At 38.3% G+C, this 25,239-nt stretch overlaps 2 protein-coding genes across 15 annotated transcripts; one reads left to right on the forward strand and one right to left on the reverse strand.

Annotated features, from left to right (window-relative positions):
* LOC116253187 (lysM domain receptor-like kinase 4) lies at window positions 1-1,863 on the forward strand. Its single transcript, XM_031627957.1, has one exon. It carries the CDS (start codon window positions 1-3, stop codon window positions 1,861-1,863), a length of 1,863 nt encoding a protein of 620 aa, XP_031483817.1.
* A 1,108-nt stretch (window positions 1,864-2,971) lies between these two features.
* Window positions 2,972-12,275, reverse strand: LOC116253572 (protein DA1-like). 14 transcript variants are annotated; one of them, XM_031628448.2, is made up of 14 exons: window positions 12,036-12,271; window positions 11,801-11,874; window positions 10,945-11,011; window positions 9,732-9,883; window positions 9,510-9,600; window positions 8,682-8,805; window positions 7,561-7,681; window positions 7,312-7,395; window positions 6,512-6,631; window positions 6,006-6,218; window positions 5,843-5,902; window positions 5,636-5,754; window positions 4,476-4,534; window positions 2,972-3,752 (listed from the first exon to the last, which is right to left on the reverse strand). In XM_031628448.2, exons 2-14 carry the CDS (start codon window positions 11,831-11,833, stop codon window positions 3,436-3,438), a joined length of 1,560 nt encoding a protein of 519 aa, XP_031484308.1. In that variant the 5' UTR covers window positions 11,834-11,874; window positions 12,036-12,271; the 3' UTR covers window positions 2,972-3,435. The 14 variants fall into 14 exon arrangements, with proteins under 14 accessions (XP_031484308.1, XP_031484305.1, XP_031484304.1 ...); XM_031628445.2 differs by having other exon boundaries at window positions 9,510-9,591; window positions 11,801-12,275; XM_031628444.2 differs by having other exon boundaries at window positions 11,801-12,272.
* Between the last annotated feature and the right edge of the window lie 12,964 nt (window positions 12,276-25,239).

The raw sequence follows: 25,239 nt of genomic DNA on the forward strand, positions 1-25,239 counted from the left end.
ATGGGCACCTCTTTCGCACCCTTGATTCTCCTTGCCACTGTTTCCTTCTTCCTCTTTTCCAAGGTTTTACCTCAGCAACCATACGTAGGGTCGCTTACCACGGCCTGCGAAAACACAAACGTCTCCAATTCTCTATTTGGTTATAGCTGCAACGGAAGAGATAGAAGCTGTCCAACTTTTCTGATCTTCAGAGCAACGTCTCCTTACAAGTCGGTGTCATCAGTTGCAACACTTCTGTCTTCTAATCCATCGAAGCTTGCCCAGGTCAATGGTGTCTCCCTCTCTTCAATCTTTGACGATAAGAGGCAGGTGATTATCCCTGTAAACTGTTCTTGCACAGGTATCTATTACCAGCATAATTCAACTTATACCATTCAAGGAGGTGACACGTACTTCTCTGTAGCAAACAACACATATCAAGGTCTATCGACATGTCAAGCATCACAGAGCCAGAACAGTTATCCTGCAACTAAATTGCCGGTAGGTTCAGAGATTATTGTTCCGTTGAGATGTGCGTGCCCTACAAAGCAGCAAATCAGTGCCGGTGTGAAGTATCTTCTGAGCTATTTGATTGTTAGCGGTGACATTGTTGACAGTATCAGTAGAAGGTTTGGCGTCAATACAGATAGTACCCTTAATGCTAATGGACTTGAAGAGGACTCTACCATCTTCCCATTTACTACACTTCTGGTTCCTCTGCAAAATGAACCTTTGGTGTCTCAAACCATCACTCCACCACCTCCACCACCATCTTCAACTCCTCCACCTAATCCTGAAAAGAAAAAGTCCAAAACTGGCCTTTCTGTAGGTATTGGAGTACCAGTCACTGTGATCTTGATCCTCGGTTTGTTTCTTTTCTTTTTTAATAAGAAGAAAAAGGGGCCCAGTGAAGATGTGATCAAGGAAGAGTCTGAGGAAAGGTATCTCAAAAGAGAGGTGAAGACGGATTCCATTTTGGCTGATGAGCTTCTTACCGGTGTATCTGATCTACGCCATTCCTTAAAGGTGTATAAATTTGAAGAATTGCAGGCGGCTACTAACAATTTTGGCGAAGTATGTAGGATTCAAGGCGCTGTCTTTCGTGGGGTATTCGAGGGGGATATAGCAGCTATTAAGAGAATTGATGGAGATGCTTCCACGGAAATAGAAATTGTGAAGAAGTGGAATCACTTCAATTTGATCAGGCTCTCTGGTGTTTGTTTCCATCAAGGCTACTCCTTTCTTGTTCATGAGTACGCTCAAAATGGATCGCTTAAGGACTGGATCTATGGCAGGGATGGCTTGTATTTGAATTGGATTCAGAGGGTACAGATTGCTCTCGATGTGGCTAGTGGACTTCAGTACCTTCATTATTATGCTAATCCTCCTTTTCTGCACAAGGACATAAAGACGAGCAATATTCTCCTCGATGGTGTCTTTCGGGCAAAGATTTCTAATTTCAGGCTCGCAAGATCGGTGAGGGGCAAGGAAGAAGAAGACTTTGTTCTGACAAGGCATGTGGCAGGAACAAGAGGCTATTTGGCACCTGAATATCTGGAAAACGGATTGATATCTCCTAAGCTTGACGTATATGCTTATGGAGTGGTGATTTTGGAGCTCATGGCAGGAAAAGAAGCTACAGAGTCTATGGAACAAGCATTAACAGCAAAAGTCGAGCACAAGTCACAGGAGATTGCTGGTTTCATGGATCCTCACCTTCAAAGCAACTACCCGACGGAGTTAGCCAGTCTCATCATGAAAATGGTAGAAGGCTGCTTGATGAAGGATCCATCAGGCCGGCCTTCCATGGATGAGATTGTCAGTTCATTGACAAGAATGCTAGCGGTTTCACTAGCATGGAAATCCTCCAATACCATATCCTAGTTCTGAGCTCCAAAGCAAAAGCTTTTCAACCAGATTAAACAAATCAACCATGGCTTCTGCATGGGGTGTAGCGGGAGTTACAGGTGTGACCTTCCGTCAAATCATGTAGACAAACTTATCATGAACTTCGATGAGTTGTTCAGACCCTTCAGTCCCTGTGAACATCAACAGTTGTTTTCTGATTAATTATTTTAGCAGAAGTAATAGTTCCTCTGAGCGCCAATCTTGGTGCATATACCCAGTTAATTTGTCACAAACTATTGTAGGTTTTTATGGACGACTACCGCTCGTGATAATATTTTGCTTCTTGCGATGCTGTAACTGATTAACGCGATGCTGTAACTGATTAACGTGCGTGTGATCCTGGAATTTGACAGTAGTTTTTGGCTTGTCTTCCACGGAACTGCCATTCTGGATAGTGTGAAACAAAATTTACCTTATTCTGTTGGGGAGATATTGCTTTCACGTCACTCAGAAGGATCACAGTTCACATATGCCAATAAATCTTTTTATGTTGTTTTTTTCCCTCGAACTTTTTTCTACTCCGAAAATTCTGACTGTCATTTCAAGGTTATTCGTATATTCCATATTTATCCATTCCAGCAAAGTAAGCAGTAGTCCACCAAATTGAACATGTGGAAATTCAAGCCCCAACCCTGCTTTTCTTTCTATTCTCGTTTTATGGTATAAAGTTGCAGTACGAAGTAATGACAGGCTTTATAAGGCCATGTGAAACAGCCTGATGGCTGCAGTATATAATTTTAAAGACCTTCAGGTTGACCCCAGATTAGCGCCACACAAAAAGAGAAGCTGATGAATTCAAAGGTGGATATGTACATCGAAAATATTTTTAGATGTTGAAAATAGATTTCACTATGCTACTTCATGCACAATTTGAACGATGAAGAGCACCGCAGCGTCCAAATTCATTGCTGCATGAACTTGATGTCGAAGATCACGTGTTGCTACTTGCTAGCATGCGCACTGCCAATGAAAATAACTGGAGAATACAACGTCACCTTGGTTGCAACCCTTCAACAAAAATTTAGTTGCTTGACTGAACATAATCGCTGATGTGAATTCAGAGCTGATAAAAAAATGTCATCGGTAACAGAAAGGAATCCCTTAAATAATAAACTGCGTGTTGCAAGGAAAATACAGAACAGATTCCCCAGTTTGAATTTCTACCATATTGCCGAGGAGCTGATCATCTTAGGCAGTATACCCACTTTCCTTCCCCTTTATACGACAAATACAACCGACTGACTTCTGAACAAAACCAAGTTTCCTACAAATAAATAAAAGGGTATGTGTGTACCAGCGCGCGCGAGAGAGAGGCAGAATAATAAAAGAACCTTTCGTATCCTGCATACTTTTTAATACGTCTGACACTGTACTCTCTCCACCAAGTATATGGGGTTCTAGGTTCTAGCATATGCATATCTCAGTTTGTCAATATACACAGACACAAAGTACTTGAATCCGATGATCTTCTGACAGTAATGATCAGATTTTGACAATGTCTTTCTTATAATGATGCTTCACAGTAAAGCTGTATGTTGAAAACTTATATCATGGGAACATGCCCGTCAACCGAATGTGGTCCAATGTCCTTTTGAGACCATACTGAAGAACAGCTCGATTTCCAGCTCTGAAACCCCCTCCATATGTTGGCGAAGGATCTGACTCGATCTGGTGAATGAAGAATTCCCCAAGTTTCCTTTCAAAAGGGGTCCTAGTGCCCTTCTTTGATGTTGCAGAAGATGATGATGCCGATGAAGTTGATCCAGAACTATTTCCAGAGCCTGACATGATCTCCGACTCTAACCACATGTGTGCTAGAACTTGGCAGATCCCCTCTTCCACGTCTTGTCTCAGAGATCGGTATCCTGTTTGGCAAAATGTTGGATTTTGTATCAAGAACTTTCTGACAAGTATGAGGGCTGTTCCTTCAGCACTACAAGTTTGATATGTGGAAATACTTTTACTGTAATCAATTTTCACAGACACCAACAAACATGACTCATGCTCAGCAGCCTTTGTTTTTCCAATGCTTCCATTGGTCAAACAGATATCAGACCAAAATCCATTGGACCGTTGTTTTCAGATCTCTGAACCTGTGTTCATCTTTAAATAATATCAGAATTTATCATGTTTGCAGAAACAGTTTTTATACACATTCACTAAGGGGACGTTTGATTACTCAGGATTTGAAATACATGGATCTGATGTGGCAAAAGATCCATGGTAAAATCTATAGTGTATCAAACTAAACTAAGGATACTACGTCAGACCTAAGATCCTCACTTAAGATCCTTATTTTACTTCTTTGCATTGAGAAAAAGCATCGGACTTAAGATCAGAGGGGGAAGGATCCAAACTTAAATCTACAGCTTTCAAATCCTGAGGATCTCAAATCCGAGACTATCAAAACCCTATGACAACTTTTTATGCTTCTATAATTTTATTGGTCAGTTTTAAATGACACTGATTTTTTGTCAAAAATAAGCTTTGCTTAACGGGCTTTTACATTGCAGATAGGAACTAAAAAAATGAGATCTGTAGCATTGTTTCCGCATAAAGGTAAACTACAGAGACATATAATTCAGTACCATTAAGCCGTAGCCAAGCATGCATCATTTCATGGGCCAAGATTGAGCCTGTCAACAATCTGCAAGCAGGAAAAATCAAGTCAGGTTACAGTTTCCAGCAGCTACAGCATAATAATTGATGAATATACAACGGAAATAACCATATCTTCATCTAAAATTCTGGTTTTGCATCACATGGAACAGAAAGGTGTGAAATATCAGCAAAGATGCATTTATTTATGAGATTAAAATGGCTAAAGAAGAAAAAGGAGAAAAAGGATAAGACATAGTGTTCTGGTTGCTAAAACTTAAAAACACAACTATGTTTTGGATGTGAGAAAAATTCCTCCACTTTTTTGTGTTGGTTGACTACACAATTCATACTTCAATCAAAGTTGCTGATAGATGTGATGCAATTACCATTTTTTCCACTCAATTTTTTTTCCAATAGCATTCAATTTTTTAGTGAATGTTAAGATAATTACTTAGTGATGATGAAAGATCACATCCAAGCTTTTACAAATTACCAAAAATATTGCAAAACTCCTTCACAGTTCATTGAAACACCAAAATATGTGAAAGGATTATTTTCCACTTAAAAGTATCTCAGAAAAAGAACCTAGCACTTGGTGTTCATAAAAAATCACACCCAAGCTTTCACATTTCAAGAAAAGAACAATCACAAATGAATGTTCTAATTTTGAGATAAATTAAGTTTTTAGAGTCGAGAAGAGGTTAGAGTCGAGAAGGGGTTAGTTAAATGACAAATTGATCGTCAAGTTGGCTTAGTTACAATAAGAGTGAACAAATGCATGCGAATCTGAACGAAACTGTCATTCTCTAGATAAGTCAAATATAGGTGTATTATGAAGTATGAGTAATATCCTCATGTTAGTTGTCCTTTTGGGGATTTATTAAATCCTCAACTACACTTTTGATTACTATCAATTTTTCTCTATTGCTATTGTGGTCAAAGTCAACTGTAATTCCAAAATGGGTCTTCAGTTGCCTAAAGGGGTGGTGTCCAAACATTTCGGTGGTCTACAGGTGAGACTCGTGAGTCACCATGGTTAGTAAAAGGCAAAGAGGCAATATTAGTGGCAATTCAAACAGTAGACTGTAGAAGAGGAAAAACATTGAGCTGCGGTCTTCATGCTATAAATGAAGATACAAAATGGTACCTTGGAAGTCCGTACAAGATAAGGATTGCAGTTACTTCACAATGGCGAGACAATCTATATGGTTCAGTGATCATATTAATAATGGAATTTCCTCTTCCAATTTTAGGTCCTCTCCGGATCTGATGAAATTCAGAACAAATGCTTGAAATGAAATTTCTAGGTAGTTATGACTTTAAGGAGATTCTGATAGAATGAAAGCAAACTCACAGTGCTAACTGTCTGCTCCTCAGAAAGACAAAGCCCTCTGGTTTCAGGCAGATGGTGTCCCTGCACACATAAGATTGATCATGGAAGAGCACTTGAGTAATAAAATAGTTCAAGTTCTTAAACTACAACTGACAGGACTTCCACTTCAATTTAGATGCCTTACTTGTTTTTCTCCTTCCATGGCCTCATTCAATGCCTGCCTCTCAACTAATAACAATGGAATTTGCTGCCCCACTTTCATGTTTAAGCCTTCATAAAACTCTCTTATATCAAGGAATAATGGTTGGCACTCACTTGTATCCATGATTGAAAAGTGCAAACATTCCAAACAGAGCTTCCGTCCATCACCCAAGGAAACGTACTGTACATTGCGAGGCTAAAATTCAAAACAGAAAAGATCTCTTGAGTATACCACATGAGCAGTAGAGTTGAGGAGACTCATAGCAGAAACTTATAATGCTAAAAACTTTAAAAATTCTTTTATTAATACAGTGCATATCAGACAATTCTTAATGTGGCAATACATTGTGGGAATCATAGCAACCTATTGCACCTTTGACAAACTATCGTGCAAATCATAACTATAATGTGCAGCATTGGCATATAAAAGAGCTCTAACGATTAGCAGCAGCAACTTTCTCCTCTAGGGAAAGGGATCAACTGTTCTACCTCCATGTGTTCACAACTACAGCACCTTGGGGTATTGTCAAACTCATGCGATGGACAATATTTCTGTCCCCAGAAAGGATGCGCTCTAAACTCGACCATACCAACTCCGTTTACTGGAATCTGCAATAAAATGATCACAGAAGAAATTAAAGGATGTTTTAGACATTTAGTTAAGTTCTGGACAGCATTGAAAATAAGCAAGAGCACGTGCCCGTATTACAGGTGAGAAAACGGCGAACTCTTTAACATCTACTAAATGAATAAGTTGTTAGCACCAAGTTCTAAGCCTGTGCATCAGGCCGGGTACCCGACAGGTACCCGATACCTGGCCCGACTCGGGCCTAAGAAATAGGCACTGGGCCAGCCTGATACCAAGTGGGCTTGATAAGTTATCGGGCCGGCCCGACTAAGCCCGATAAGACATTTTTAATATTTATTTTTATTGATCTCTATATATATATAATTATAATATCTTATTACAATTAATTATATTTATATATTATTTTCTATTAACAATATATATTTTTAAATTTTAACCGGCTGGGGCCGGGCTTGGGTTTGGGTACTGGGCCAGGCCCGGGCCACCGATGCCCAGGCCTACCAAGTTCCTACATTTCCATGCCAATGTGCAAAACTGGAAGAGAATATTATGAATGAACTGTAATAAAGTTAAAAAAAGAAAAAGATCATGAAGCTTGAGCAGGCCATATATAAAGAGAAAAAAATGATTTGATGCAAATAATTAAGTTTCGATAGAAAGATGTATTGGCACCAAAGTATCCATGAAAAAAGCTACTTACAAATTGCTTGCAGACATCACATTTGGGATGATGACACTCTTGATAGCAGGACTTGTGGTATGGGTAGTTCCCAGACATAGAAAACTATCCAACAAGAAAAATTAAAATAATATTAATACGTACAATGTGAGCTGACCATTGAAATATAAAGAGAGAGATAGTATAGAACATGTGCAGCATTAGAGTGCTGCATACATAAAATAGCCACAAATTCAATAAATGACAGTCATCTATCCCAAAGTTTTATACCTCCATTTCATATATAGGCTGATTGCAATAATAACAGCGAAAACATTCTGGATGCCAAAGTGCACCCATGCAATTCAGGAAGCGGTGATGACCAATTTCATTGTTGCAACCAGCACATAACCTGTATAGATAGAGAGAGATGTCTAAAATGTGGCATTGTCGGAATACAGCTTCCACATCTATGATGAGTACATATGCATATGATTGATTGGAGCAAATGGATACAGGAGATGGATACAGCAGCACTGAATGTTAACATTGCAATGCTATTCTAGGAATCAAGATAAAACAAGTCTGCTGCAGAAACAGAGAATAGATATATAACTAATAACTACAGGAAGCTAACTACGAACATAGATACCACAATGATAATGTCGAAAGGCCCAAGCTACAAGATTCCTCTACTACATTCCAAGTAAGCGATGTTATTCACAGATCAGATCAAGAGTGAAAACCAAGATATTGGGTCTAGTAGACCAAAATAGCATCCAATCAACCTCTCATTCCAAAGCTTAGCATCCAATCAACCTCTAATTCCTCACTGAAACAACGCAGGCTAATTAAAATCATGATTTACATTTTTTTTATTTGTCACTTTCATATAAACAATAAAAAACAGTCTAATTGATTTCATAGATCAGTACAAGCCAATTCTCGGTTCTTTTTGCAAAATAATTCAATCACAGCATCAATTACTAACAACATTGGCTTGATCTTACCAACGCTGCTACAATCAAGGAGATAAGAACAATTAATGGGATTCCAAGCCAAAAGGCCATTTTCCACACCGGAGGATTGACAGAGATAATCATTTCTGGCCTTGACATCTCCACTGATTATAAAAGGAAAACCTATTCCCTGATGCATGCAGAACCATTGGTTCAATGAGATTCCAACCAAAACAGCCATCAGTGTATATACAACCCACGGTTTTGCAATTAACTGAATGTGAAAATGATATGCTGTTAATGCATGGAAAGGCCTTGTGGACACAAAGGCCACTGCAGAACACCAAACTCTAATATGTACTATGTAAAATATTATGGTCTACTCCAAACCACTGGAGAAATAAATTGAAAAAAAAAAAGAACTTCCTGCCAGACTGAGAAAGCCAGAAGCACCTTAATCCAGTCAGAAAGGGAAATGGAGGAGGCTGATGAGTATTATCATTTGCCCAAAGGGAATCCAAGTTCATACTTGCTTGAAGAGCTCTTGCAAGTTCCTCGTCTTCCTTTAGGTTGGGACCTATTTTGACAAGAACACAACATAAAGTATAAGACAAACTTCAGAACTCCTTTTTCCATGATTATGATAATAGCAGGGAAAAAAAAATATATGAATGCAAGAAAGAGGAAAATCCACCAAGCAACTCACTGAGTAAGAATTAGAAATGGGTCAAATGGAACAGCAGATTTAAAAAGCATAATGGCCCTAAAGAAACCACTGGACACACACATATGCCATTGCATACAGATATAGGTAGATATGATCTAAGACACCTAAACCTTAAAATTAACCTTGAGCAAATTCATTTATTCAGAACTTTCAGTTCATCCAAAAGAGGTTACATTTTGACATGGTGAGTTTATGTGGCAACCATGTGATTGGAACAGAAACATAGATAAAATACCTCAAGAAGCAGCTCTTCTGGCCATTAGAAGGAACAAAATGTCTTTAAAAAACTGATCAGCCTCATGATGTTGGAAGTTTTCATGAAAATAAAATGGTAAAGTTGATCGGTGTAATACTTAGTCATAATATAAATAAATAAACGAACAAATATTATATACATACATACATATATAGAAATATACAGATTGGCACTTACAAATTATATGAAATGAATATTATAATAATCAGTAAAAAGAATTGCTTTCTAAAAACAGGACTAAAATGCAGAAATCACTTAAAACAATAGAGATATATAAATCCAAAACTCATCTACTTACCAGTTGCGTTCCATTTCCTTTGCTCCTGTTCCGCAATGGATAGTGCAGTTGCACGGTCTAACTCTTCATCATTATAATGAAACTGAGTATCCTACGTTTATATGCCCAATGGAGACAACATAGAAATGAAAACTTGGAGGCAGCAAGCGAAATGCAACTAGTGAAGTTCAGAAAGAGAGCTATGTTTGTAAACTAGACCGGCAGAAATGGAAAAGATCATACCATGGAAGTTGTAGATGGATCGAAAACCCTGTCCTCTCCAAGAGTTGCATGATATTGACCTGCTGATACTATAAGATTTGAACTTTCAGATGTCGTACTTAGCCACCGCATGATAAAAGATGCTCCACAAATGCGATCCTTCACCATCTTTACTGCATAAAAGTGCACAATGTTAAGAAAGAAATAGCTTTTCAATATGCAATTTCTTCATGAGGTGCATATTTTGAAAAAATACATTTAGCAATGGAATTTCCACATTACTGTAGTTCAGATTTAAATAACAACAATAACCAACAAAATTTTACATAGACAGAATGCATTTGATTAAATCCTCAACTTTTCCTCAGATCAAAATAATCAGCACAATCAGCAAAATTCAACAAATCTGTGGACTGGATAAGCAGAAAAGAACAATTACAACTCTCTGGATCAATAATATCCATAAGTAACTGCCAAGCCTTTCGCTGTAACTCCAGAATTTAGGAGTCAGCTTGAAATTTTCCTTCATATGCCAAACTGATATCATGTCAAGCAAAATACAAGTTCGAAAGCAGCAGAGTATGAGCAATTTCAACAGAATGGTAGCTCATTATACTAATTGATACCCTCAGAGGAAAGTCTCATTTCTGTCTTAAGGATCCAGGACTCCAGGTTACTGAATCTTTGCAGTAGCACATCCAGTTAAGTCTCCAAAAATAGCAAATAAATTCGTATGACAAATATGTTTGTAGAATCTCACTCCACCTTAGCAGTAAGCACTATACATGCTTTAAAGTGTCACAGCATCGATTCAGTGTGCAAGAAGGATAACTTGAGGACCTAAATGGTCACAACATGTACATATACATGCTTTTCTCAGTTTTATTTGCAACACTCTGCACTGTTTGACAGAGCAAATGAAACTACAAGCAGGACACCGAGTTTCAAGTAAAAATATCAATAGAAGTGAAAACAGTAGCATAAAAAATTAAAACAATTATAAAATATGAAAATGAGTAAAATGTAAGATAAATATATGAAAAATTATATGCATACTTGTAATAATATGATGTCATACATATCACTGTTGAGAAGATATTTATAGTTAACTTCTTCGTACACAGATTCCACGAATAAGTATTCCGCAAGAAGGTCAAAAGACAGATATCATAGAATCAACAGACGAATTAAAATATCGAACCAAGCATATGGAAACAGAAAAACAAATACCCACCATTCTTAATCAATCCGCACCATTTCAGAATCGACCAAAGACAGGCACCAACCGCTGTAAAAGGAACCTACAGGCTACCACAACGTATATAGCAGTCAATCCAGAAGAACCATACTACGGAAAACCACCCTCAGGATATCATCTTAATTGTCACAACTCCCCATTTCAAAAATGGAAAAGAAGAAAAAGAAAAATCTCCTCTTCAACATAAAAATGTGCATAGTGATAGAAGGGGGGAAAAAACAACCTAAAGAATGTATCGGCTAGACAGGAAGGTAAAAGAAAATTAAAAGTAAAGAAATAAGAGAAAGCGTTTATAAGAACAAGGAAGGCGTTCGAGAAAGAACCCACCTCAGCCTCAAGGTGCACAGCACAATAGGCGACCAGATAGGAACTGCTAACTCAAAACCCTGAAATAAGGTGCCGGGTTCGTATTCACGCTCATCCAGAACAAAAGAAGTCTTCCCTAGTTCGATCAACAGATGGAGGGTGGCTCAGAAGCAAAGAGGATCATGGGATTTCTCTACTTCCTCAAGTGGTGTATGCATCGTCACCATCATCATCGCAGCAGTAAGCTCACGTTTTATAAGGCTTCGCAAAAGAATCTCTCTCGCCCGGAGTATAAGTTTCTACGTTACTACGTCACGTATGCTGGTCGTTTCTAACGTGAAAACTAACGCATCCACCAATTTAACATAAAGTACTACTATTAAAAGAGAGATAATGGTCGCCAGGAATGATGAAGAAAATGACAGAGACCCTTCGAATGCTCTCACAAGACAGTAAAAGTAGGGGAAGACAATCCATCTTCATAAAAAGGTAAAAGGAAAAGAGTGTGGTAGCGCAACCACCATACCGCAAAGAACCCGAAAGACGTTCCCTGGAGCATCTCGTAGTTGAAGTTGACGCAGGAAACACTGCAGCTTTCATCTGCAATGGCAAAAAGAAAGACTTTCGGTTCCACCATGACGGCAACTATAATAAGTGAAAGAGATCAAATAAACTTTTTTGAAATCCGATTCATCGGTTTCTGTCTCTTTTTTCTGTATCTTCCCTTCCAAATTCCACTTTTTCGGGGGACTTTTGTGCACCTGCGAATAGGATGCAATGCACGCGGGACACAAGAAACAAAATTCCCAACTTGTGCACCACAACTAGATGTTGACCATAGCGCAAAGGAGTCTCAAACCAGTAGCCAAAGATCTGTGCAGAAAATTGACAAGAAGCACCCTTGCCGAGCTCTATCTAAAAAATTATAAACCGAATTCCAATGAAAATGATTCTAAACACCAGAAAAAAGAAAACGCATGGTCGATCGGCTGGAATGCTGCCACCTAAAGGAATATTGTTTCTATAAAAGCATTAATCTTTGGTCTAAATTTTCATAAAATACTTTTTAACATAGCTTAACAAATGATCATACAGCTTGAGTTCTAAATGGCAATTGTATCAACCCAATTGGTAAAATAGATTTTGTCACATGAAAAGGAAAAAAACAACTCCATTGCCAGAGATAGTCCTATCAACCCACGTGGTAAAATAAACTTTATCACATAAAAAGAAAAAAAAAAAAAACTCCATTGAAAGAAATAGCAATGGGACAGAGCCATTGGTAGCAGAAACACTTCGTTCCTTCGCCAACTTGCCTCAATATAGGTCCGGCACTGCTTCACATGGTTATTAAGTTTAGGTCATGGCCCATGTGGGAGTTTGATCACTGTGTTTAGCTTGTTGGCTCTTGACTTGGAACAGCATGTAATTTATGTGCTCGTCCGGACACCCCACAATTACGAGACAGAAATGTAATAAACACCAAAAGTGTTTTCCTTGGGATAAATATGCACTGATATAAAGTGTTCTACTGCCGAAAAGAAGGGTCGGCTGCTGCCCACATAAAAGGGTTCAAGCAACTGAACATCTTTTGTCATAAGTGACAAAAAGAAAAAGAAAAACATGCAAAAGCAGAAAGTACTGCACACTGTTTCCTCCGTCCATGATATTCTTGGACAAAATTCTCAAAAGGAACATTTAGATTCTCTGATTTCTTATTCCACAAGTTTAATGGACCCTCTTAAGAATGGCAGTAAGATTTCTCGAAAGCGCGAGAAGCGATGCCACGAGTCAAAATCTGATGTGAAATGAAGGTGGCTGTCTTACGTAGAAAGTGTTATCGTTCAGTATGAACATCTCCAGAAATGCTCGTCTTCTTCCAGATTGTGCTGTAAAGGAAGACTCAGCGATCTGGGAACTCAGTTTTTGCCGTTCCTTCATTTCATATATATATATATAAAAAATAAGCAACAGAATAATCAAAAGGTTGGTGCCTCTGCTCGCTTCCTTTTTTGTTGCTTTAGTTATTCCTTTGCCCCCACCGATGCATATCCCACGAACGAAAATTAGCTAGAAAAGTAGGTGGGCGAAAAAATTTAGATGCTAAAAGACAAAGCACAGCATCAAGGTCTTAAAGGGATAATCTGATTGTCACATGGAATTTGTAATGATGCCGATGGATTCATGTAATAGACTGCACGCTCGTTTCATGTCACGAATTTGTCACAAGATATATGTCCAATTGATGTGGTTTGCGTCATGCCATTTGTCAATTTCTGAAGATAAGATGATCAGATCTACGATGGTATTGATCAGATTTTATGAGGATTTTATAATGAAAACAGTTAGTTTTGTTGACGCATAATGTATGTGATTTATTTTTTTCACTTTCACATTTTAAAAAACAAGATTACATGTGACGCATATTTGACAAGGCACAACTGAAGGATTATTATTATTATTACTACTATTATATATATAAACTATCATCATATGTAGTCTAATGGTATATGTAGATAGATCTACTAAATGGCCGTTTTTCGTCTTTGAAGTTTTATTTTGGATCATTTGTTTGAAAATAAAATCATGATGTTTTAACTCCATATATTTTGATGCACTATGAGTCATCAATCTAGCCAAAGCGTATGTGCAGCCCAACGCACACCAAAATTATGCTCGCATCGCATGAACCTACAAGCAAGCAAGACGCCAAAAATACCGATGCAGCAACACGCAACACTATTGAAAGAGGACGTGTGGCTTTTGAATCCTTGGAGAGCGCCTAATCACAAAAGGTTGCCGACCCCTCATCGTCGGTGAAGAACAGCCATGTAGGCGCGTCCTCGATCCAACACTAGTCTCACCACACTCCAAAAGGCGATTGTAGAGGCGAAGGAGACCCACACAGCACCTAAGCCCTGCACGAGACTGCGGAGGATGAGCAAAGCAACCAAGAAGCATGCCGCCGCCGGCATTAAAGTCACGATGGCAGGAAGCAGCACCGCCGGAAAGAGGAAAGGTTGCCGGAAACAATGGTGGGATGGAGCCTATCTGTGCATCAATTGGCACATTTTCGATGAAGATCTCTCTTCCACTGGAATCCTGAGAATGGTTAAAAGATTACTTACATTGGATGAATTCAAATAACATGACGTTTGCTTTTTGAGGTGTTGAGATTTTTTAGAGGCATAAATTGCCTGTGAGACAGAAATTCCTCTGATTGTACAAAAAGATATTAGCTCCTCAGTAGAGCTTGCTTGTTTTTGCAGTTTGAGGTAGTAGGATTCGTTAAAGATGTAAAATAATTCCTGCATTCATATATCAGACAAATTTAGATAACTAAAGAAGCAATTTACAGTTTTTTTTTTTTTACCTAACTTGGATAGAATGTGTGTATCTCCTTGCTTATTTGTTACAAACATCAACTTTGGTTGCACATATCCTTGAAAACTTTGTCTCTCTGCCTGTGCTCTTCTGTCATAGATATCTTTGAAGGCCTGGTAGTGATATCAATGATTGCTAAGTGGATTCATTGTGCATAAGAGGTTGTTCTTTCAGGCCTTTGCAGAATGTGTCTCTTGTTGTGATTAACCTTGCACTTTTGGGACCAGTTTGAGCAATCTTAATTTTGCTTTCAAGATATTTTAAATAATAATATGGATTCATTTCCATTTTCACAATAGATGTTTCCCACATTTGGACAATGCAGAAAGGAAATTTGAATATATGGCCTCATCAAAGTGGTACAGGAAAGAGAGAGAAATCACTCATTTCTTCGCAATGAAGTCAAGGTCAAGGCAACATTTTCTTTATATAGTAGCAACTTCCATTTTACACTAATAGTAAGATATAATATCATGATACATACATCTCTTATACCTATCGAAATGTTTTTGGCCTTTAATTATTTTTGTATTGACGGTTGGAAGAAATAGAACAAAAAACTAAAGTTGTGAATTAACATTAAATTAGTAAAATGTCATATCTTCTTTTCCCCCATCTTTCTCCCAACCATAATAAATTTTCTGTTAGCTATGGTTTATAGTGTGTGATAGTTTATAACGACTTTAATGATGATTTAATAAATTTTAAATTTTAGTCATCCAACAACTATCCAGCACATAGCAGATATATATATATATATATATATAAAATTGATTTTTGACTCATCCTTGTTTGACAGATTTTGAGCTGTCGACTTAGAGCACACCATTCCATGATTCTTTAGAATGGATCTCCTGTAAAGTAGTTTAGGTTAATCAAGTTCTATTAGATATTTCTTAGACTAAATTTTCATGCCATACCTTTTGGTATTTTAGTATCTTTTTTGCTTTGAAAAGAAAGTACTAAAATGCATGCTCATATAACCAGATTGAACTTTTAATTACCAGCCCATTGATTTCCTTATGCATAAATATTTAATAACTAACATTAGTAAATATTTATGGGAGTTACTAAAATGCACTTTTGAGACATTTCATATACTTTTTCAAAATGCATACCGATTATCCTTACTGCAAAATATATACCTTAAAATTTAAAAACCGGACTACTTAAAATAGATAACCATAGTGTTCTTTGTGCAAGTTAATTTACAAATATGATTTTTCGAGAAATCGATAGGAAACATATATTAAGTCAATCACTTTTTGAGTCAGAATGCATATGTTTACCTACAAAAAAACTAATGATTCGTATAGCATCAAAACTTTGATAGTAGATGAAAACAACTCGAACTAAAACTAAAGTATACTTTACTTTAATACTAATTAGTATTTATAAACATGTTAGTATATCCATATTTTGTTTAAAATACTTTTTTTAACTAGAATTTATACAGTTCATTCGTTTCTAATCTAATTTCCAGGTACCATGATGATCGAGATCAAACTTAAATAGTTAAGTTAAGAATGTAAGGCATGGCTCTTGGGACGAAAAAGTATAAATAACGCAACCTCTTGAAACAACAAGAACATCTTCTCGTTATGCTGCTTTAATAAAAGAACAGCTAGGAAAAAGCAATGCAATTACTTTTGTTTTAATAAATAACGCAACCTCTATCCGTTCTCGCAAAAGCAATTAATGATCACGATTTCCTGATTATATGAAAAATAATCTGCCAGATTCCTGGACTGCTTTCCCGATTCAGAGTACATGCCATAAGTGCTGTTAAACTTAGGAAACAATCAATTTGAGGTTAAATTTTTCTAAGGTTGCAATCTCCTCTTTTCATGGCATACAAAATAAAAGGTGCACGGGTTTAAGTTGAACCATCTCCTAGTTTCATGCAGTGGCGGAGCCACGTTGTGATTGGTGTGGGCAGTTGCCCACACCAGTCTCTTAAAATTTATTTATTTTCAAATGGGCATCTTTAAATATTTGTCCTCTGTCCCACCAAATATAAGTATTTTTAAAGGAGCGTCCCCCCATCTAATTTTTTTTTGCTCCGCCACTGGTTTCATGCACTGTCTTTCTGAGTTTCAAGCAAACATGCTTGCTGTGCTACTCCCCAAGTTCACTGGACGGCATTTAGCAAGAGGGGCCGGGGCGCCACCGGGTGATGTCGGCCTGAGCATTTTCCGGTCAAACAATGACCACAGAGGATTTGCACAAAGCCTCTTCTCTCTGTTTACACTTGCACTGCTACCGGGAAAAAGGCCGAGAAAGTCACTCATGTTCAGGCAACTCCAGTTGACCCATTTCTCCATCAGTGGGGAAGTTAATCTTCATTACTTGCCAATTCAAATGTTGGCCTACGGGTTCCTCTTATTCTGAATCGAGCAATAATATCATAGATGAACCAATCTGAGGAAAAAGATTCCAAGAATTACACATGGTAGTTGATATGATAGAAAAGCAGATACTCCTTCGGCCTAGGCATGGCCGATGCTTGCAAAGTAATATAGAAGATCTTATTGCAATAGAGGAAAGTTATGATTACCAAAGAACCATAAAATCAAGATGACGGGCGTTCATAGTTCTACTATGAATGACCAAGGTCTATCACAACTTCTTTGATTCTCATAATCGGGATTTTTTCTCTATATAGTCCTTGTTTTTCTTTAAGAGAAGAGTTTAATCGAACAAGTGTATGGGAAAAAGCACGCACCCCTTTATCTCATGGGTTGTACCCTTTCGTGCAACAGTTACGAAAATGCAGTAAACTTATGTTAAATTATGAAACGTGCATTAATCTCATGGAAATCATTGAATGCAATATTGCAGATTTGGGCCAAAAATAAAACGAGAAATTAATGAATTTTCTCGATAATGCAAGAGCAGGTATCCTCGAAGGCTGAGCACTTACTCGTGAAAAAATGGCCTGCAAGATCCGGGCGCAATTGCCCCTACTGATATTTTCACGAAATATTACAAAAATTTCTTTCTAGACTGTGACTCAGGCAGCTGGATCAACCAGGAAGAGTGACGACTGAATGGCGTGAATATTAAAACAACTTTCGGGAACGATTGGCTGGAAAAGTTGGCAACGAAAGTAGAAAAGCAACAAGTGAGCACCTCCAAATTTGGATAGTAAAGCCACCAAAAAAACTAAACGAGAAATTAATGAATCTCTAATTACCAAAAAATAAGGGGAACATTTGGGCCCTTCTCTATCTCTCTTCGGAAGTATCCCTGGCCCTGCCTTTTTCTATTTGTTGAGCCTTGTTTTCTTGATGCGCAAACTGTCACCATAATAGGAAGACGATGGCAATAAGGTTTTCCTACAAAGGGCCGGCTACCCACCGGGTATGGTTTGGACCAAAAAAATTAAGGGTGGGCATTGGATCGACCCGATCTAACCCATCGGGCCGGTGAGCCAGGCCTGGTCGGCCTGATTGCACGAGTGTTGGCCCCGGTCAGACCTATTTAAAATTTAAAAATAATTTTTAAAATTATAAAATTAATTTTTTAATACAAAATATATTTATTAATAATAAATATCTATTATTAAAAAAAATTGAAAAAAAAATTATTCTTAACGGGCTAAACGGGCCGGCCTATCGGGCCCGGGCCCAATCGGTCCGGGCCGGCCCGGCCCAGCAGCGGCCGGGTCCGATGCCTACTCTGGGAGAAAACAGCCCGGCGGGCTGAGAAAATGGACCGGCGGGCCGGGCTTGGGCCTGATGTGCGGCCCGGCCCAGTTCGATCGGCACGTTTATAATTAAAAAAAATAAATTTTTAATTTTTTTTAAATTTAATAATATGTATTTTATTATTAAAAATATATTTTATATTACAAAAAAATTATTTTATAATTAAAAAAATTATTACCAAACAGGCCGGGCCGGGTCGAAACCCTGGCTATTGGGCCGGGCTTGCCCAGGTCTAGGTTTTCCCACGTAAAGAACACCAGTTTAAATTCCACTAAACATTGGCACTAAGCATTGGCTCTCCCCTTCAGCTCCTCGTTTGTGTTCAAGTGCATTTCTCCAAACCTGTCAGGGAAGAACATGGTAATAGAACCGCAGCAGGCGTTGCGTTGTGATACAACTACTGTGGGAAATTGTGAGAGACCTCTTTACTCAATCCAGCCGGTTTAGAAGGCAGTACCGACAGCTTTGAGTAAGAGTTGGGAAGTGTGAAACTCATTCTGGCCAAATTGCCGTCGTGTGAAACTCATTCTGGCCAAATTGCCGTAGGCAGAATTGAATGAGGTGCTAAGGAGGGGTGGAGAGCTCATGGAAATTTGTAGCAAAGTTTTCCGCTGGAACTTCTTCAAACAAAAGAGGTATTTTTCCATGTCTAGCCCGTTGTGTCACCCGGCCCGGCCCGTTGCCGAGGTCTAGCATGGAATACTTCTTTTGTTTGAAGAAGTTTCAGTGGGAAATTTTGCTACATTTTTCCATGAACTCTCCGCCCCTCCTTTGCACCTCATTCGATTAGGCCAACCGCAATCTGGCCCGAATGAGTTTCACACTTCCAACTCTTGCTCAAGCCGCCGGTACTGCCTTCTAAACCGGCTGGATTGAGTAAAGAGGTCTCTCACAATTTTCCACAGTAGTTGTATCACAACGCCTATAAATGCACTTGAACAGAAAATCAAAAGAGGAGCTGACAGGTTTGGAGAAAGGCACCTGAAGGGGAGAGCCAATGCTTAGTGGAATTTAAACTGGTGTTTTTAAGCGGCTGGCCAAGCAGGTCCGTTTGGTAATAATTTTTTTTTAATTATGAAATATTTTTTTAGTAATATAAAATATATTTTTAATAATAAAATGCATATTATTAAATTTAAAAAAATATTTTTTTTTTTAATTATAAACGTACCGAATCGAACTGGGCCGGGCCGCACATCAGGCCTAGGCCCGGCCCACTGGGCCGGGCCGCACATCAGGCCCAGGCCCGGCCCACTGGGCCGGGCCGCACATCAGGCCCAGGCCCGGCCCACTGGGCCGTTTCTCGGCCCACTGGGCCGTTTTCTCCCAGGGTGGACGTTGGGCCCGGTCACCGCTGGGCCGGGCCGGCTCGGGCCCGATAGGTCGACCTGTTTATCCCATTAAGAATAAAAAAATAATTTTTTTTCAAAATTTTTTTAATAATAGATATTTATTATTAATAAATATATTTTATATTAAAAAATTATTTTATAATTTAAAAAATTATTTTTTTTAATTTTAAATAGGTCTACCCCGAGCCAAAACTTGAGCTATCGGGCCGAGCGTGGGCCGAATCAAGCCGATCTGATTTCTACTCTTAGTTTTTTCGATCCAAACCCAAACCCGACCGGACCGAATACGGGGTACCCGGTAGGTAGCGGGCCCGTTGTAGGAATCGTCTTCCTCGTTATGGCTTCCCGATTATGGCAACAGTTTGCGCATCAAGAAAACAAGGCCCAAATGTTCCACTTATTTTTGGGTGGAATCCCGTTTACCCACTTCTAACTTGCATGATGTCATTACCATTTTTGTGTTGTTCCTTACTGAAGATCTATACCTTGTTACTATAGAATCAAAGAAAAGGTTTCCAGCAAATCCAGGGAGCACAAAGTAAAGAGTCCATTCACGTAAGAAAGATGCAAAATGAAGAGGGATGAGCCACACAGCAAAGGTTAGAAGGAAAACAATGCTAATCCTTTTTTTAGCTCCTAAAATGCTTGCAACAACAATATGGGCCTAGTGGAGTTTGTTCAGGTTTTCATAGTATTGGTTAGTAGCAGCAGCCAGCAGGCATTCAGAGACATCACTTGTTCTAACACTAGTAAAGGAACACCTAAGACAATAGTGCGAAGAATGCGAAGAAAAGGGGAAGGAAAATGAAGAAGAAATAGAATGGGGAAGAAGATAGCTGGCATGCAATCAGGGGGAGAAGAATGACCTAGAACTGTGTACAGATAGGAGGTCAGAGCTTGTAATGTACTCATGGACCGTAGACCATGCTAAGAAACTAATGATTCCAAAATGGGCACAAAGTACATATGGCATAAAGTAAACTGTGAATAGCTATAACATTAGGACAAAGAGTTTATTTAGTACTGAGAGAATAACACTCGATCTTGTCAAGCATCATAACATGTTTTGGCTCTAGTACAAATGAAAATGGCTATAAAACATACAGAAGCTGGCCTGAATAACCTCATTATTCACATCAACCACATAGAAAGAGATAAGAATGGTAATACAACCGACTAGGAAATAACCTGAAAGCACTTGGAGATTCTTGATTTGTCTCTTATGGAAACACATCCCTTTTGAAGGATTTCCTGAAACCACAGAATTTCCTGATAGGTCTTGGCATGCAAAAAAGAGTGACTGTGGACATGTAATGAATTCAAAACTCTCGCACCGATTAAAATTTTGCACAACAAGAACGGCTGAGAGAAATACATTACCTGGTGATAACGCATAGGATGGATATTTACAGCTTGGGGCATGTAGAAATCCTTGTTTAAAGGCATAATCACATCTGGCATCAGTTTCTTGACAAAATCATTAGTTACAATTTCAAGTTTGCAACTCTGAAGGTGGTGCCGAGCTTTCTAACAGTTTAAAATGAACCCTTTTTAATATTAGTATCGCTTGATTCAGCAAAGCAAAATACTAGACCATTCACCAAGAAAATTATGACCTCGGTCATTATATCCAGATTCTTTATTTTGGTTGCAGGTCTTATGATTCCCCTGCAACAGAAGAAACTATGACTATAACTAGGAGCTGCGACTATAACTAGGAGCTGCGACACATTACTGCACACAAAGACATTTAGCACCAAAAAGAACAAGAAACAACATAAACAACTAATTTTTGAAAAATCACTTAGCATGTAAATTAAGTGACCACATGGAGTCAATCTTCTTGATGATAACATTGCTTTGATAGGTTATATTTACTTGTCTTTTACCACTTATATAGACCAAGAGCAGGGGGAAAACAAGTTGATTATCTACGCCAAAAGTGGAGAGAAGACATGGTTGTGCAACTTAGCTTGAGGAAGAACATGGTTTAGTAACATTTTTAGTAAATTAAATAAAAGGACCTATATTTGTAAACAGATAGAATGATTCAAAAACAAATGATCATTCAAAATGCCTACAAGGTCAATATAGGAGAGATGCGTCTTTCGTTAGATGTCCAGTTTCAAAAAGTGGCAAACCTTCTCCAGAAGATTGGCCCATTAAAATCAATGGTATGATAAGAAATGTCGTTGTTCCAACTTGAAGTCCTAGATTGCACTGCAATTTCTGCAACCCTTAGCAGCTTCACAGCCTCTTCCCAGCATTCAGCTCCTCTCCACAAAGGTTTGACTGTAATATACAACCAAAGAAAAGCTGAAACAAGTATAATTCGTGAAACAGTACAGAACAAAGCAATGTTTCAGTTTTAGTCTGGAATCACAATGATAAATGTAGGAACTCATACCTTTAGGGGAGTATGGATGCACAAGCCCTCCTGCAACCCCAGAAGCACCACCTCCAATACCAACCTCATCATAGATATCAACATGCAGATCTGTATCCCTTGCACTGAGCTGCATAGCAGAGAATTTTTTTAGTACCTAAATTGCTTAAGCACCACAAAGAAAAGTCATCACAAGGACCTAGATCTTGCAAAAACATGATCCTATAGTACATAACCATAAAGTAATTGAACACTTGAAGAAGCTACCGGTTTAATTCACCAACAGAGTGAGTAAGCCGTTCAAATATGCCAGTAGTGTACCAATTCACAGTACAGACATTTACGTATGTAATTCAACAATAAATAATGCTTATTTCATAAGACTTACAAAGTGGACACAAATTGCATTCTGCGTTTGTGGCTTGGAAGAAATTTAGTAGCATCTCAAAAAAGTTCAGGCTGCTATTTTTGCATCTGCTCTACAGAGGTCATTGACCTATTAAGAATCAAGGTCATCTAAACTGCAGTTTATATCATGCTTGAATTGTCTCTGCTGATTCCAATGGAATGTGATGGTAATCTTGATTCAGTACATTGGTTACTAGGTGCAGGTGTAAAGAATGCCTTATTAGGTTCATACTTTCTTTTTACATTTGCAAATTCATTTTAGAAATACACATATTTTTTACGACATGGAGGAAGCTGATCTGACAGCAACAAAAGGCCTTTGTTTCTTTTACAACTTAAGGCCATTGTGTTTCTCCAGCATTCAATTTGAGGCACTTATAAGTTATTAACTAATTTTATTTACCCAAGGCAAAGGAGAATGACACAAACAAGCTCATGATCATACAGTCCTTCGGATACCTACATTTAGTTCTTAAGCATATTCCACTCGTCTGAACATGGCAACTTTATTAAAAAACATCTGAACTCTCTTCCCTTGTAGAAAAGCTGACAGGAACAAGTGCCAGCCCTTCCATTCCGCAGTGTAACTTTTGCCACGGTGTCGTGCTCTTAAGTTGTGGCACACAGGGCTGACGTCATTATAAAAGAAAAAGAGAAAAAAAAAAGTTGATAGCATTGGAGTGGACATTTTTTCCTTCCATAACAGGGAAACAAACTATAGAAGTCGATGCATACCAGCATCAGAAACTCAAAGTGAGTGAAGTCAGATATGAGCTAATAATATTGCTTGAGTGGCAACAACTTCAATACCCAATAAACCAATTAAAGTTAGACAGCCAAGTTGAATGAGAATTCTTTTCTAGGATTGCAGGAAACAAGCAGCATCAAAATGTGTTGCTTATCAGTTCTAATCAAAAGATATCAAAACAGCAAATCAGCTAGCATCAAGGATGAACAATGACATGGGGATTTAAGAGATAACAACATGTTTCTCGGCTTATATTGGTATTACTGAAGAATAATATGAAGAGAGAAAAAAACTTTGAATCCAACAAAACTCTTGACAACCATTAGTTGAATGTATACTTGGTTCTGCCTGACTCGCGTCAAGGGAGAGACACTTTTGGGATGCATGAACTCTCAGGCATCTGCACAAAAGTTGCAAAAGCATGAGTTTCATTTATCTTAGCTCACTTCTTCCTTCTACAAGATATCCACTGTTTACATTTACGTCCATGTGATGAGCCATCAGAAAACCAATTGAGCTCTTGGAATTAGGCCTCAAAACAGGTGTTGAATAACTCGTACGCAGTACAATGCAACATCTGGTTCCACCATTTAAGGATGTCGTTGCTTAATTTGCTCTGAAGTTCTGATGCCTAAACGAAGGTGATCACAGAGAAACAACAAGTTTAATTGCCATCGTGTTTTTCACTATTAATATTTGATGGCCATTCTGATTTTAATGATCGGTGCGGATGTGGCTAATAGTTTTGATATGCCAAATCCTGATCAAGTGAACAGTAAAACTAAATTAATTACGGACATGAATTTGAAAAGGAAAGGAGTCAGATGTGGTGGTTTGTCAAATTTATAGAAAACGGAATCACTTGGAAGAGCAGTAGTGTTTCAAAAATCCTATAAAATGTTTATGAAGCTGATATATAATGGGCCTCAGGCTTTGGCCTCTCTTACTCTTGAGATATTGAATGGTTTGTAGACATACGTAGGAGCTTATTTCTGCTTGCACACTGCAAGGTGCACGGGCAGTGAAAGTAAAGTACTTCACAAGATTAAACCTTATAATTCTAATTTTGGGTGAGCTGGGAGAACCATTGCCTAGTAGAGAGCCGAGGCGCCCACCTAACCCCTTATCCCCATAAAATACAGAACCTGCTTTTGGTGCCGCTGCCCCTCCGCGCTTCAACCTGCGCATCATCGACTTCTCTTTTGCAGCACAGTAGGTTGGTACCTCTAACACTTAAAATGGAGGCTAGTCGCTTATCAGCCGTCACCTTAAGCAGCTGTGCCACCCCCGAGGGACCGATTAAACCTTGTAATCAAGAGACAAAATTAATGCATGCAATAGCCCTCAGGTTGTGTACATTGTTCATCCTAATCATGTCTGCCTGTAAATTGAGAAAAGCTCAATTAATATATAGGTCTTAAAAGTGCATCAAGAGCTTGGTTTGAACATTTTGAGAAATTTGTAGCCAATTTACAGTGCCTCAACGATATAACTCTAAAGACGGATTTATTGGTTTCGTACTTAAAGAGAAGTACTTGATTAATTGATAAAACTTAGAAAGAAAAGACAGTTTGAAAAATACCTGGAGTTATGCGGGTCGCCTTTCTGGAAAAGGCTCCTGCACCCAATTAAAAATTAACAATAGCTTATGTATTTTTGTTTTAATAGGAGAAAGAAACATGGAACACTTAAAAGGCTCACCTATATAATTGAAGTGGCATAACTTGCAGTCAATGCTGTTGTAAATGGCAAAAGTAAAGTTCCCCTTGTTTTTGTTACATTGAATGAAGGGGCAAGTGGAGACTTGATCTTCATTATTTAATCGATCATTAAATTTTAAGGGTTGGTTCCAACTTCCCATCATTCAGGGTCTTATAAGAGTATTTACCTAGGACATTTATGAGTGCAGTTGGCTCTAGTTAAAATATGTGCAGTGAATCGGATGCGACGTAACTTAATTTCAGCAATGCTGTACTT

This window comes from Nymphaea colorata, chromosome 4 (assembly GCF_008831285.2).
Source record: "Nymphaea colorata isolate Beijing-Zhang1983 chromosome 4, ASM883128v2, whole genome shotgun sequence".
NCBI classification, from domain to species: Eukaryota; Viridiplantae; Streptophyta; class Magnoliopsida; order Nymphaeales; family Nymphaeaceae; genus Nymphaea; species Nymphaea colorata.

Coding starts and splice junctions, on each gene's coding strand:
- LOC116253187 (XM_031627957.1), top strand. CDS start 1: ATGGGCACCTCTTTCGCACCCTTGATTCTCCTTGCCACTGTTTCCTTC.
- LOC116253572 (XM_031628444.2), bottom strand. CDS start 11,911: ATGGTGGAACCGAAAGTCTTTCTTTTTGCCATTGCAGATGAAAGCTGC. Junction 8,806..9,509: donor AAGGAAATGGAACGCAACTG/GTAAGTAGATGA, acceptor TTGTCAAAATAG/GTCCCAACCTAAAGGAAGAC. Junction 5,755..5,842: donor AGGAGCAGACAGTTAGCACT/GTGAGTTTGCTT, acceptor GAATTTCATCAG/ATCCGGAGAGGACCTAAAAT.